General features: G+C 47.9%; 1 protein-coding gene across 1 annotated transcript; it reads left to right on the plus strand.

Annotated features, from left to right (window-relative positions):
- The first annotated feature begins 1784 nt into the window (after positions 1-1784).
- On the plus strand, positions 1785-3968 carry LOC123085856 (mucin-5AC). The gene is made up of 2 exons (XM_044507570.1): positions 1785-3419; positions 3490-3968. The coding sequence occupies exons 1-2, from the start codon at positions 2154-2156 to the stop codon at positions 3661-3663; spliced, it is 1440 nt and encodes a 479-aa protein (XP_044363505.1). The 5' UTR covers positions 1785-2153; the 3' UTR covers positions 3664-3968.
- The last annotated feature ends 12114 nt before the right edge of the window (positions 3969-16082 follow it).

Consider the following 16082-nt stretch of genomic DNA (forward strand, 5'->3'; position numbering starts at 1 on the left):
CCACAAGCAGAAAAGTATGCACGCCATCAACGAACTGAGGAGAGCATCGGTTATCGTACATCCATTGCCGGCTCATCTTCATTACACAACACCGAATAGACCAAATTAATACAAGTTCATACAACACTTATTCTCATAAAACAAACATACAAATAACTCTCTAGCTAAAGCATTTAAATGCAACAACAAATGCGATCAAGATCGCAACTAAGGTAACAATTGATCCAACAACATAATGATACCAAGCCTCATTATCAATGGCATATTTTTTAATCTTTCTAATCTTCAAGCGCATTTTCTCCATCTTGATCTTGTGATCATCGACGACATCGGCAACATGCAACTCCAATTCCATCTTCTCCCCCTCAATTCTTTTCAATTTTTCTTTCAAATACTCGTTTTCTCTTTCAACTAAATTTAACCTCTCGACAATTGGGTCGGTTGAAATTTCCGGCTCACATACCTCCTAGATAAAAATATCTATGTCAACTTGATGGGCATAATTTGTCATAAACACGAAATGCAATAAATAGTTATAAAAAAGAATATACCACATCCGAATCATAACTCGGACGAGGGTCGACGGGGACAGATATCAAAACCATGGCACTATGAATAACAAATAATGTACGAGTAAGATAATTATACAAGTAACTATATATCTAAACCACACAAACATGATTTTTTATATAAAAAAGATAAGAACAAGAGGCTCACCACAAAGTGGTGCCAACGATGGGACGGTGCGGACGATCGACGGTGGTTAGGACAGAGACGGGAAGGCACTAAGTAAACCACATCTACATATGCAAACTAAGAGTTATTTTGAGTTCAGATTGCATATAAATCAAATAAACTACCACATATAATTCCTCCCAAAGTACTAAAACCCACAAATTAATCACTATATAAAGCATTGCAAGGGCTAATCTAGCAATGAGAGATGAAAAGGACAAAGTTTCTTACCTTTGTGATCACTTGAATGGATGGAAGCCTTCAAATCTTGACAAAATTTGGGCAAAATGTGTGATGAGTTCGAGGAAGAGGGGAAGAATAGAGAGGAGAGGGGAATGGGAAAAACAGAGCGAGCTCGATCGCGGGTGGACGAAGGGTTTATATAGAACGACCTTTAGTACCGGTTCGTGGCACGGACCGGTACTAAAGGTGTTGGAGGGGCCCCAGACTGACAACATCCTGCCACCACTCTGTTTAGCACCGGTTCGTGTCACGAACCGGTGCTAAAGGTTCGCCACGAACCGGTACTAATGAGAGTGGCCCGCCTAGCCGTTGGAATCGGCACTAATGATCACATAGTGCCGGCTCAAATACAAACCGAGACTAATGAGCTGAACATTAGGCCCTTTTTTCTACTAGTGCATTACCTAACACCAAAAAGGGAAATGGTGAAATTTTCCTTATTAAATGAAAAGGCAAAATTAAATTAGGTTTGGAGTAATTCAATATTTTGGGTTTAAATATACTTAATTCAAGTTTAATGCATGATGATATGATGGCATGATAATGCAAAAAATAAAATAACAAGCAACAACTTAATAGGGTACTACTCTGGGCTGTTGCACCCTCTCTTGAGACTCCTTCTTATCTTTATCCGACCATCTCCTACACACGCCACATCCCAAAGTCTTGTTATATGCCTTTTCTTGCCAAGGTTGAATGATAACATGAGCGCATACAAGGCGACATAGAGTGTGCCGCACAAGGAAAGCACCAGAGTGGATATGTTCACTCTCTTTTCTTAACAAAGATCTTCTACCTTTATTGGAACACGATAATAGTTACATCATTTAACCAGAGAGGAATAAGTTCAAGTTTTTTTAAGGGGTAGGAGTAAGCTCAAGTGGTTTTAAAAAAATATAAGAGAAAAAAGGTGAAAATTAGTAGCATTTACGGCCCAGCCCGGGTGCCGGCCACCCTGGTGGTTCACGCGCTTTAACTACCTACCTACCATAAGATAAAGCGAGGCCCAACCAGGCCCGACAACGCACTTGCTGGCACTATAATGCTCCCACCGCAGCTTCCACTGAAACAACGAAGCACCAGAAAAGAACAAAAATAAAAAAAATAAGACGAGAGAGCCACCCCCATCGCCTCGTCTCTCCTCTCCTCGCAGATCTTTCCCGTCTCCGGCCACAATGAACTCCTACTCCGGCGACCGGTCCTCCTCCCGTCCCATCACAACCTCCTTCGACTCCTACCAGTTTGACTTCGGGGCCAACCCCTCCCGCTCCTCCACCTCCCGCCCCCTCCGCGACCAGAGGCCAGGCGGCGCCACCAACCCTTCACCGAGGCCAACCACCACAAACACATGGTCACACCAGCCGGTGAAGACGTCCTGGACTCATCAGCCATCCCCGTCTGCGGCCGCGGCGCTCGGATCCGGGCCTGTGTCCATGGTCGGCGACATCTCCGGCCGGAGCTGGTCCGCCACTGCGCCCTCCTCCGGCATCGGCTTCCCTCAGTCCAACAACCCCAACCTCTTCAGCGACCTCCTCGGGCCGGCGCTTGGATCCACCCGAGCCCAGTCCAACGCGCCCCTCAGATCAGCAGCGGCCCAGCCCTCCAAGCCTTCAAGCGCTAATCCTAGGACCAACAGCTCTTCCTTCTCGATGGGCGGTATGGCAAGCACGCTCCCGAAAACCACCGGGGCACCGATAGCTTCTGGTAGTTATGGGGTTGGTGGCCGGCCAATGAAGCCGGCGGGCATGGCGCCGGCGACCGCGTCACAGCCCATGGCGCAGAAGAAGGATCCGTTCGGCTCCATAGATCCCTTCGCGGCGAAGCCTGGGTCTATGAATGCTGCAAAGCAGGCAGGTTCGGCCAAATTGGATCAGGGATTTGGCGTGTTTCAGGGCGTGAGTTCGGGCGCCAACGCTGGATTCAGTAGTTTCCAGAAAGCCGGCGCTGGATCCAGTGGCTTCCAGAGTTCTGGTGCCACGAAGCCTTCCAATGTTACGCCTCCGCCTGCACCCGCTCCAGCGCCTGTTTCTGCAGCGGTGAACTCTGGCGTGGATCATTTTGACACGCTGTTTCCTTCGTCCGCATCTGCACCAACTGCTTCTGCGGCGAGTAATGGTGGCGGTGACATGTTTGGTGAGATGGATGGTTGGGTGGACGTGGAGTCGGAGTATGTTGGTGGTGGTGATAGCAGTGGCACAACCACAGAGCTGGAGGGATTACCGCCACCACCGTCTGGGTTGACGGCATCTGCTGCTAAGGCAAAAGGAATGGATAATTACAAGGGTGGGCAGTATGCTGATGCTATCAAATGGTTGTCTTGGGCTGTTCTGCTCATCGAGAAGACTGGGAAAAATGCTGGTATTGCAGAGGTGTTGTCATCAAGGGCCTCGTCCTACAAGGAGGTCGGCGAGTACAAGAAGGCTATTGCTGACTGTTCGAAGGTATTACAATGGCACCTCTACCTAATAGTAGATCTCCCCACTTTTAGTTATACTGGTTTGTACTGTGCAGGTGCTTGAGCAAGATAAGGACAATGTGACAGTGCTAGTGCAACGTGCTCTCTTATATGAGAGCAGTGAGAAATATAGGCTTGGGGCTGAGGACCTGCGTTTGGTTCTGAAGATTGACCCTGGGAATCGTCTTGCCAGGAGTATGATTCATCGATTGAACAAAATGGCTGACTAGGGATGTTTGTCAAGTTCCCTTATGTACCACCACTGTAATCATCCTTGACATGGAAACTGTGAGTTATTTCAAATTGTTCTACTATACTTGTGGCTTTGGGGGTAATAATTTACAACTTTGGTGTTATGAAGCACATCATTGCATCTTCACACACAGTATATTCTTTGATATGTATTGTATATCATATATTGTATTGAACTTTAATAGTTCACTTTGTGGTTTGAAACCGTCACTGTGTTTGTAACATCATGATATTGCTATGACCTTAAGATAAAATATTATATCCAAGACAGATCTTTTGCATAGATGGTGATGCTATTTCGCACTTTGGCGTAATGTTCATTAGTATTTATAGTGTTTGTTGAACATCTCTTGCGTGCCTTGTCTTAATTTTATGCTTAATCACAATTCACAACATAGGTTCTGGAACATCGTATATTTGGCCTCTGCTTTATGCTTGAAGATGTCAGTGCTGTCTAATTGCCTTTGTAGAAGTGTGCCCGACAGTTGTAATGTTGCAAATTTCTAACACTAGTGTGGTTGTGCAGTATAACGAGTTAATTTTGCCTGTATGATCGAATCTCTCCAGAGACCATATGCATATTTGAGAAGTGCAAATTGCCCCACAATGTGAAAATTTTATTTTGACCAAAATAATCATGTTATAACAAAAGGATCAAATTAGCTTTCATTTAGGTAGGTGTCTATAGCAAATATTGTCAGGTGTCTTGAAGTGGTTGCTTTGCAGTCCATGACCATTGTTGTTGTTTACCGTGTCATCTTCTTAATGGGCTAGGGAAAGCTCCTTTTGCTAATTTCAGACAGATTCAATTTTGCGAACCAGGAACTTACAAATTTCAGGCTATGCAAATTATTTGGTTGCCTAAGAGTTATTAGGATGGAGGCTGCCACAGGTTTACTATACTGAGTTACTAGATCATTGATTTCGTGTGTTGACGTACCTATCCATTTTCAGAATAAAATGATAGGAATGTACAAGTTACATATATATGTTTATTTTCTTAGTAATGGAACAGTTGAATATTCATTAGTACTCCCTCTGTAAAGAAATATAAGAGCATTTAGATCACTAAAATAGTGATCTAAACGCTCTTATATTTTTTTTACAGAGGGAGTAAGACGCAATAGCATGTATCCCTCCGTTTCAAAATAGATGACTCAACTTTAGTACAAAGTTGGATTGTCTATTTTGGAACGGAGTGAGTAGTTGAGAAAGCTTATAGTTTGACGTTTGACGTCCTTAACTGGAACTCACAAGTTCTTGATATGTTGAACACACACCAGCAATGTAACATTGCTTTGTCAGTGTCACTGCCTTATGAATATACAAATCTGAAGGTTGCAACATTCATTGATATCAGTGCCGCTATGACTTCAAGTCCCAAGCCCAAACCAGATATAATGGAGTTCGTGCTTATCTATACTTATGGAAATTGTACAGCTCCCTGTCTCGTTGAAAGCGAGTAGGGCATTTTGGAGACTGAGCTCCATGGAGCCCTTTATTTTGAAAAATTTAAAATTCATAAATTTCAGTTTCAAAAAATTCTGAAAAAATACACATGTATGCAAGGATGTAAAAGTGTATGTGTGAAAAATTTCAGGATGAAATACCTTGAATTGCGAGCTGCAAAAAAAAAATCATGGACTTTAAAGATGAACAGTACATATGATAAAAAGCCTCAAATTTGTCCTTTTTGTGTAGCTCACATTTTGATGTATTTTGACCTGAAAATTTGCACACATGTACATAATGTATCTTGGTATATGTGTATTTATTTTTAGAAATTTTTGAAACTAAAAAGTTTGAATTTTGAAGTTTTCAAATAAAGGCATTCATAAAGCTCGGTCTCCGTTTGGCATTTTTGGTTGAAAGCCCCTTTGCTTACAGAAGAGAAGAGTTGGATGCTGTGGTGGGAAAGCTTTCGTTTCAACTTTGCTTCTTGTAAGCTTCGGTAAGTAGCTCACTTGCGGGATCTAATCTTATTCTATGGGAACAACTTCATTTCTATCTTTTGGCTTAAAATGGTGAACAAATCCTTTCTCTTTGCTTTTTATGCTCTACATGGCTTCGGTCAAGATGTGACTCATCCTGTATATACATAATTAGGAGACCTACAATAATTAAGAGACCTCTCACGAAATTGTTAAAGAAAGGAGTATCATTTGTGTGGACGAGCCAAAGCAATCCTGTGATGTTCTCAATGTTGAGTATATGTATTATGTGCATATTGTGTATTGGGTCCGTCTTCTAGTTTCTTGTATAGTTGAAATTCATGATCCACCTTTATACATCATATATACATGTCTATGTACGAGAGCAATACATCATGCAATCATAATTTCGTACATAGTATCAGTTTTTAGGTTCTAACCCTAATCTTTCACCGCCGCCGCCACCTAACCACCGCTGCTTGCGCGCCTAACGCGCCGGCCGCCGCTCGCGTGCTGCCCCGATCGCCCGCTAGCCCCGCGTCCCACCCGCCTCGCTCGGTAGCCACCAACGCGGCCCGATCGCTAGCCCGATCCGGAAGCTTCACAATTGCTGGCCGCCAACGCCGCCCGTCACCAGATCAATCGCTAGCTAGCTACGCAAGCCACCAGATCAATCCCTTCGCAAGCCACCAGATCAATCGCTAGCTAGCCCCGCAAGCCACCAGATCAATCGCCGCCAACGCACCGAAGCGCCACGCCGCCCACGATCACTGCCTCCGAGACGCTCCACCTAGCAGGCGCCGCCGCTACACAGTGCCGCCGCCGCCGCCCCGTGCCGTAGCCGTCCCCTTCCTCTCAGCTTTCGTCGCAACAACCGCGCCGTCTTGTCCTCGTCATGTCGTCCGTCATCTCCTCCGTGTCCACCAACTCCAACCCATCCGCCAACGTCAACCCTCCCGACGTGAACGACATCCGTAACCTGAACATCTTTGAGTGAGTGCCGATTCATCTCTTCCAGGTGGATTTCTTCTACTACACGTGGAAGACGTATTTCTCCCTCGTGTTCCGGGAGTATCATCTCATCGACCACCTTGACGGCACTGTCGACTCCAGCCTCATCCCTAAGTTTTATGACTGGTCCACCATCGACACCACCATCATCCGGTGGTTCTTTCTCACCATCTCGTCAGACCTCTTCCAGACGGTCGTGGCAGACGGTGACGATGCATGCGTCGTGTGGACCAAGCTGAACGGGCTCTTCACTGACAACCAGCTCCAGCATCACGTTTTTTTGCAGCAAGAGTTTTTTGGGTGTCACCAGGACAACACCTCCGTCGACGACTATTGTCGCCGCCTGAAGACTCTCGCTGACGAGCTCCGCGGTATTGGCGCGAAGATCGATGACGATCTCCTCCTCAGCACGCTCACCGTCGAGCTCAACGAAGACTTCGGCAACGCCGCGACGAACCTCAGCCTCATCCCCAACTCGTCCTTCGCCAAGTTCATTGCGTACCTCCGCTTGGAGGAGCGGCGGATGAAGCAGGTAAAGGCACGGGCCATCCACACCGCCCTCGGTGCCTCCATCCGCCCCGGTCGCGCCCCCGCCGCAGCGCCACCCGGCGCCGTTCTCGGCGCCACCGTCGTACCCGGCCACCAAGCAGCCGGGGCTGCTTCCGCTGCCCTATGGGCCGCCCGCCCGTCCCGCCCTCCCGCCGAACGGCGCCGTGGGGGCCAGCGCGGTGGGGCCGCCGCGGCGGTCAGCAGCAGCAGCCGCAGGGCGCTGGCCAGCCCCGTCAACAGCAGCAGCAGTTCCAAGTGCCCCTTCCGTGGGCCTCCGACTACAACCCGTGGAGCGGTGTTGTTCATGCCTACATCATGCCGGTTCCGGGGGCTCCTGCACCGACCCTTCCCGTATCGCACTCGCCGGCACATCAGGTGCACTACGCGGCTCCGCAGCCGTACGACGGCTATCCCCTGCCACAGCTGAGCGGCGCCTACAGGCTCCCTGCGGCCCCGCCGCCGCCCTCACCGGCCCTGCCGCCGGCACCCTGGGATCCGGCGCTCCTCGCCATGCTGCACACCGCGCCTACGCCGAACAACTACACTGGAGGCGGTGATTGGTACATGGACACCGGGGCTACGACTCACATGTTTGCTCATCCTGGTAATCTTGCCTCCTTCACTCCTGTCACCATCGACCGCCGCATCATTGTCGGTGATGGTTCCACACTCCCTATCACACATGTCGGGCACACTTCTTTTCCTTCTAATTCCATGCCTATTACTTTGTCTAACATATTTGTGTCACCTCATCTTATTAAGAACCTTATTTTCGTTCGTTTAACTCATGAAAATCCTGTTTCTGTTGAATTTGACGAGCTTGGTTTTTGTGTCAAGGACGCTCGAACCAGGATGGTACTTCGCCGATGTGATAGCCTCGACGAGCTCTATCCGGTGCTTTCGTCGTCCTCCTCCTCCACCGCACCGGTTGCTCTCTCCGCTGGCGTCGATCTCTGGCACGCTTGTTTGGGTCATCCCAACCCCGTCACACTTCGTCATATTCTTAGGAGTTTTAGTTTCAGTTGTAATAAGATAGAGGATCACACCTGTCATGCCAGTCGTGTCGGCAAACATGTTCGCCCCCTGTTTAATAACTCCACCACCATAGCTTCTTTTCCTTTTCAGTTGATTCATAGCGATGTGTGGACCTCTCCTGTTCCTACTAACTTCGGCTACTTATATTATGTGGTTATCCTTGATGATTATTCTCACTATGTGTGGACGTTTCCTTTACGAGGAAAGTCGGATGCACTCTCCACTTTGACGACTTTTTACTCATATGTCAGCATGCAGTTTGGGCGTCCCATCCTTGCTCTTCAGACTGACAATGGAAAAGAGTTTGACAACCTTGTGTCCCACACTTTTCTGTCACACCACGGCACAATTTTTCGTCTCACATGCCTGTATACTTCACAGCAGAACGGTTGAGGTGAACACGTCCTTCGCACTTTGAACGACTGCGTTCGCACGCTCCTGTTCCATGCTAATGTGCCGCCTCATTTCTGGCCAGACGCACTCGCTACTGCTTCACTTCCCATTAACCTTCGCCCCTGCCGTCCACGGTGAAACTATGCACCTGACCATCTTCTCTTCTGTACGCCCCCATCTTATGATGGCTTGCGTATTTTCGGGTGCCTTTTGCTATCCTAGCACTGCCGACTCCGCTCCTCACAAACTTGCATCTCGTTCTGTCGCTTGCATCTTGTCACACCCTAGCTAGTTCATGCATTAGAGTGATTGCATCATGTTTAAATTTCCCAGAAAGATGAAATGGGGATGATAGAACCCCCAACATCCCCCTGGAGCAACTAGGGTTTACTAAAAACTTTTTCAATGAACCTGAAATGCCCTTCTAAAAAGTCCACCCTTTCTGTTTTGGGTTAAAATCTTTGACAAAAATGGTGCACATTTTTCTAGGACATCTTAAGGTCATTGGCTTAATCCATATAATATTTGCATTTGGGCATTTAAATGCTATAAAACATTTTAAATGCTCAAATAATTCTGGAAATAAGTGTGGGCTATTGGAAATAATCTAAACAGAGCCTATGATTATTTTCAGGATTTTTTTAAGTGCCTAACTATTTTTAATAAAGCCACAAACTTACAGAAAAATAGAAAAAGAAAAACAAAGCAAAGCAGAGGCTTACCCGGCGCCCACCTGGCAAGCCCACCTGCCGGCCTAGCCCAGCCACCACTCCAGTGAGCTGCTTGGCTCGGCCAGGCAGGCAGCCAGGTGCTCGACGCCGGCACCAGCGCGCGCCACGCAGCTGCTCGTCGCCCTGCTTCCTCCCCTTGCCGTTCTGCCGCCCTGGGTCGGTCACCCACTCCTGGGTGATGGGCTAGAGTGAAATGATTATGTCGGTAATGTGAGGGATGTGTTGAACATGATTTGGTAAAGGTATTGATGAGAGGCCATGTAGGAGTACATGGTGGGTTGTTTCATTGAGGCCGTCCCTAAGAACTGAGATCTGTATGTGTGATTTAAGAATCAGCTACTACCATGCATTGGGATCCTTAATTGACCCTCTCGACTTCTTAATCACCCTAGTACTCTGTCCAGGAGTTGCAATTAGTTTATGGTGTTTGTAGGTTATGTGTTGGCAGCCGTGCGTAGCGCTGACCCTAGGGGTGGGCTATGATGCGGTAGATACACCGTGGCATAGTGTACCGAGTCACCCGTTTGGTGTCTCGGGAACCCTATTCACATCGTTCAGGGCCATATGTGGAAACCTCGGCCGGACTCCCTGCGGATGGAACCTGGATAGGCGATAAACCTGGACTAGAGACTTGAGTGTCTAGGTAGGCCGTGGCCGACACCCTCGTTGGGCTTCCGCTTGAAGGTTGCCGAGTACATGTCGTGTAAACGACGGTAAGTGGTGAGAGCGTGTATGAAGAAGTACACCCCTGCAGGGTTAACATCATCTATTCGAATAGCCGCATCTGCGGTAAAGGACTACTTGGCTGCCTATACAGTTCATAGACAAGTTAATGGTTACTACTAAAAGACTCAAGATAAGTGTGAGTACCGAGGATGGCTCTCTCGTAGGATGACGAGGGAGGATCCCCGGTGGAGTATTGTGTTGGTGCTTAGTGGACTCGTGTGCGAAAACTATTTTACTAGTGGTGTCTCGTAGGATAGCTTAGCCAAGAGTCAAAGTTGGCTTGCTGCAATAACTCCATCACCTTCTTGAGAATGAGCATGTATAGTAGGTTCTGTTGTAAGACTTGTTGAGTACCTTTGTACTCATGTTTGCTTTAATTACTATTTTCAGACGACAACACCGCCCCCTCCGATGGGTTTTATGTAGACCTCGACGTCGATGAGTAACTTGCCACCCAGGTGGTGATCGTGGCCATGGAGGGCCCTTTGTAGATAGACAGGCTTCGACGAGCCTTCTTTCTTTCTAGTGTCTGTACTCAGACTATTTGCTTCCGCATGTGCTTGTATGCTTGTATGACTTGAGTGTCGGGTCATGTGACCCCTACCTATATGACCATGTTATGTATGGCTCTCTGGAGCCTTTAAATAAAGTACTTGAGTTGTAGAGTTTTGTTAATGATGCCATGTTGTATTTGCACATATCGAGCATATTGTGTATGATTGAAATGCTTGGTATGTGTGGGATCCGACAATCTGGTTGTTTATCCTTGGCAGCCTCTCTTATGGGGAAATGTAGTCTAGTGCTCCTTGAGCCATAGTAGTCCGCTACAGCCCGGTTCACCGGAGTCCTGCTAGCCCAGCACTACTGCTCAGGACACTTGACTGGCCGGCATGTGTTTCACTTCGTTCCTATGTCTGTCCCTTCGGGGAAATGTCACGCGGTGACTTCCGGAGTCCTGCCTAGCCTACTACAGCCCGGGTTCCCCGGAGTCCTGTTAGCCCAGTGCTACAGCCCGGATTCACTCGCTGATGACCGACATGCTCGATGTGATTCATGTATGCCTGTCTCCATAGGTCTGTGCCGCTTTGGGTTCACGACTAGCCATGTCAGCCCGGGTTCTCTGTCATATGGATGCTAGCGACACTATCATATACGTGAGCCAAAAGGCGCAAACGGTCCCGGGCCATGGTAAGGCGACACCCGTGGGAATACCGTGCGTGAGGCCGCAAAGTGATATGAGGTGTTACCGGCTAGATCGATGTGACTTGGAATCGGGGTCCTGACAGCGTTGGCATCAGAGCCGGACTGCCTGTAGGTTCGTTGAGCCAAACTGGTCGATGTCGAGTCTAGAAATGCTTTAGTTATATGTAGGGGAATTAATTGTGGGAGGGAACGTAAGGCTCTTTTACTCCTTTACCTTATGCCCTCTGATCTGAGTCATTCTCTTCTCATTCTACGTGGGTTAAGGACTAGGCTCTCTCCTTCTATCAGGTTCACGTGTTACTAATCTGTAGTAGCTTATAGGATTGTTGTTACAAGCCTCAGTACAGTTTCTACTACTTTTAGTATGTTGCCAGTTGAATCAGAACCTTGATATGATGTTTTTGAGTGGTATTGCAAACTGTTGTGGATGTCTCAAATCTTTTTCTGAGCATTTACAGCCGTTATGATGTCCGATTTCCCCTAGAAAATTCTAATGCCTTTGCATTATTCTGTGCTTTCAGATGGCCACCCGTTCCCAGAACCAAGTGGTTCGTCTGACCCGGTGCCTCGATGTGCCCGGCCACATGGCCATGTTGGTTCGAGTCAGGCTATCGCTGGTATCCGGAATATACTGTCGAGGAGCAGTTCAGAGACTTCAACCAGAGCCAGTACCTTTGTACCGTCAGGATATATCCCTCTTATCCTGGAGCCACTGAGCCCCTTCACTGTTCCTATGGACTTGGGGTCACTATTGAGATGTCTGTGCAGGATGCAGCCTATTCAATGATGACTATCATTCGAGCCAGGACCGCCTTGCTTCAGAACACCGACTTCCGCTACATGCCAGCCTCACTTCCTCGAGCACAGGGGTACTATCAGGCTTTGTACTATGACTCTACACATGAGGAGTCACTACTCCGCACCACTGCCGAGATGCTCGAGGATAAGGACCGCGAAAATCGGGCCTTGCATATGGAGCTTTTCCACACTCGTTCTGATCATTGGGCCACTTTGACTCGGTTTGCACCTGCGGTGCAGGCAGGATACATGGACATGAGGGACCTGTACCCTGTACGGTCTGGATTGCCAGATTGTATGGAGTGGCGCGATGTAGGTGGCATCACCCCTCCTCGTGGTCCCCGTCTGTGGGACCAAGGCCACATCCGAGTCCCTATGGTCCGCAGGCTCCGCAGGACCGTCTGTTCCCAGATGATCATGTTCCACTTCCAGGCTTTGGTGGTGACTTTTATGAGGATTACTACGGAGCCGTCTGAGCTAGTAGTAGTTTCACTAGTACTGTAATAGTTGTATTCTCCACAGTCCCGCGTGACCCGTGGGATACGACTTGGCGTGTATCACGCTCCGGAGGTGTAAAAAAATAATCTATAGGAGCTTGGAATGCCTCCATCTTTCACCGTAGTTGTACTCTAGCATGGGCTTGTACTAAACTATGTACAGTGTGTATTGATACGTCTCCAACGTATCTATAATTTTTGATTGCTCCATGCTACTTTATCTACTGTTTTGGACTATATTGGGCTTTATTTTCCACTTTTATATTATTTTTGGGACTAACCTATTAACCGGAGGCCCAGCCCAGAATTGCTGTTTTTTTTGCCTATTTCAGTATTTCGAGGAAACAGAATATCAAAGGAGTCCAAACGGAATGAAACCTTCGGGAACGTGATCTTCTCATCGAACGTGATCCAGGAGACTTGGACCCTACTCCAAGAAGTTTCCGGGGAGGTCACGAGGGTGGAGGGCGCCCCCCTGGGCGCGCCCCCCTGCCTCGTGGGCGCGCCCCCCTGCCTCGTGGGCCCCTTGGAGCTCCACCAACGTGCTCCTTCCTCCTATATATACCTACATACCCCCAATAGACCAAAGACGGAGCCAAAAACCTAATTCCACCATCGCAACTTCCTGTATCCACGAGATCCCATCTTGGGGCCTGTTCCGGAGCTCCGCCGGAGAGGGCATCCATCACGGAGGGCTTCTACATCAACACCATAGCCCTTCCGATGAAGTGTGAGTAGTTTACTTCAGACCTTCGGGTCCATAGCTAGTAGCTAGATGGCTTCTTCTCTCTTTTGGATCTCAATACAATGTTCTCCCCCTCTCTCGTGGAGATCTATTCGATGTAATCTTCTTTTTGCGGTGTGTTTGTTGAGACCGATGAATTGTGGGTTTATGATCCAACTTATCTATGAATAATACTTGAATCTTCTCTGAATTCTTTTATGTATGATTGAGTTATCTTTGCAAGTCTCTTCGAATTATCCGTTTGGTTTGGCCAACTAGATTGGTCGTTCTTGCAATGGGAGAAGTGCTTAGCTTTGGGTTCAATCTGTTGGAAATATGCCCTAGAGGCAATAATAAATTGATTATTATTATATTTCCTTGTTCATGATAATCGTTTATTATCCATGCTAGAATTGTATTGATAGGAAACTCAGATACATGTGTGGATACATAGACAACACCATGTCCCTAGTAAGCCTCTAGTTGACTAGCTCGTTGATCAATAGATGGTTACGGTTTCCTGACCATGGACATTGGATGTCGTTGATGACGGGATCACATCATTAGGAGAATGATGTGATGGACAATACCCAATCCTAAGCCTAGCACATAGATCGTGTAGTTCGTTTGCTAAAGCTTTTCTAATGTCAAGTATCATTTCCTTAGACCATGAGATTGTGCAACTCCCAGATACCGTAGGAATACTTTGGGTGTGCCAAACGTCACAACTAACTTGGTGTCTATAAAGGTGCACTATGGGTATCTCCGAAAGTGTCTGTTGGGTTGGCACGAATCGAGACTGGGATTTGTCACTCCGTGTAAACGGAGAGGTATCTCTGGGCCCACTCGGTAGGACATCATCATAATGTGCACAATGTGACCAAGGAGTTGATCACGGGATGATGTGTTACGGAACGAGTAAAAGAGACTTGCCGGTAACGAGATTGAACAAGGTATCGGGATACCGACAATCGATTCTCGGGCAAGTACAATACCGCTAGACAAAGGGAATTGTATACGGGATTGATCGAATCCTCGACATCGTGGTTCATCCAATGAGATCATCGTGGAACATGTGGGAACCAACATGGGTATCCAGATCCCGCTGTTGGTTATTGACCGGAGAACGTCTCGGTCATGTCTGCATGGTTCCCAAACCCGTAGGGTCTACACACTTAAGGTTCGATGACACTAGGGTTATAAAGGAAGTTTGTATGTGGTTACCGAATGTTGTTCGGAGTCCCAGATGAGATCCCGGACATCACGAGGAGTTCCAAAATGGTCCGGAGGTAAAGATTTATATATGGGAAGTCCTGTTTTGGTCACCGGAAAAGTTTCGGGTTTTATCGGTAACGTACCGGGACCACCGGGAGGGTCCCGGGAGTCCACCAAGTGGGGCCACAAGCCCCGGAGGGCTGCATGGGCCAAGTGTGGGAGGGGACCAGACCCAGGTGGGCTGGTGCGCCCCCCACCAAGGCCCAAGGCGCAAGGGAGAGTGGAAGGGGGCAAACCCTAGGCTCAGATGGGCCTAAGGCCCACCTAGTGGTGCGCCCCCCTTCCCCCCCCCCTTGGCCGCCCCCCTAGATGGGATATAGGGCTGGCCGCCACCCCTAGGGGTGGAAACCTAGGTGGGGGAACATCCACTCCCCTCCCCTATATATACTTGAGGTTTTGGGCTGCCATACACATGAGTTAATCTCCTTCTTGGCGCAGCCCTACCCCTCTCCCTCCTCGTCTCTTGCGGTACTTGGCGAAGCCCTGCTAGAGTACCACGCTCCTCCACCACCACCACGCTGTTGTGCTGCTATTGGATGGAGTCTTCCTCAACCTCTCCCTCTCTCCTTGCTGGATCAAGGCATGGGAGACGTCACCGGGCTGTACGTGTGTTGAACACGGAGGTGCCGTCCGTTCGGCACTAGGATCATCGGTGATTTGGATCACGACGAGTACGACTCCATCAACCCCGTTCTCTTGAACGCTTCCGCGTAGCAATCTACAAGGGTATGTAGATGCACTCTCCTTCCCCTTGTTGCTGGTTTCTCCATAGATAGATCTTGGTGACACGTAGGAAAATTTTGAATTTCTGCTACGTTCCCCAACAGTGGCATCATGAGCTAGGTCTATTGCGTAGATTCTATGCACGAGTAGAACACAAAGTAGTTGTGGGCGTTGATTTTGTTCAATATGCTTACCGTTACTAGTCCAATCTTGTTTCGACGGTATTGTGGGATGAAGCGGCCCGGACCGACCTTACACGTACTCTTACGTGAGACTGGTTCCATCGACCGACATGCACTAGCGGGTGTCTCTCCCACTTTAGTCGGAACGGATTCGATGAAAAGGGTCCTTATGAAGGGTAAATAGCAATTGGCATATCACGTTGTGGTTTTGCGTAGGTAAGAAACGTTCTTGCTAGAAACCCATAGTAGCCACGTAAAACAAGCAAACAACAATTAGAGGACGTCTAACTTGTTTTTGCAGGGTATGCCATGTGATGTGATATGGCCAAAAGGATGTGATGAATGATATATGTGATGTATGAGATTGATCATGTTCTTGTAATAGGAATCACGACTTGCATGTCGATGAGTATGACAACCGGCAGGAGCCATAGGAGTTGTCTTTATTTATTGTATGACTTGCGTGTCATTGAACAACGCCATGTAATTACTTTACTTTATTGCTAACCGGTAGCCATAGTAGTAGAAGTAATAGTTGGCGAGCAACTTCATGGAGACACGATGATGGAGATCATGATGATGGAGATCATGGTGTCATGCCGGTGACAAGATGATCATG

Source organism: Triticum aestivum, chromosome 4A (genome assembly GCF_018294505.1).
Source record: "Triticum aestivum cultivar Chinese Spring chromosome 4A, IWGSC CS RefSeq v2.1, whole genome shotgun sequence".
Classification (NCBI taxonomy): Eukaryota; Viridiplantae; Streptophyta; class Magnoliopsida; order Poales; family Poaceae; genus Triticum; species Triticum aestivum.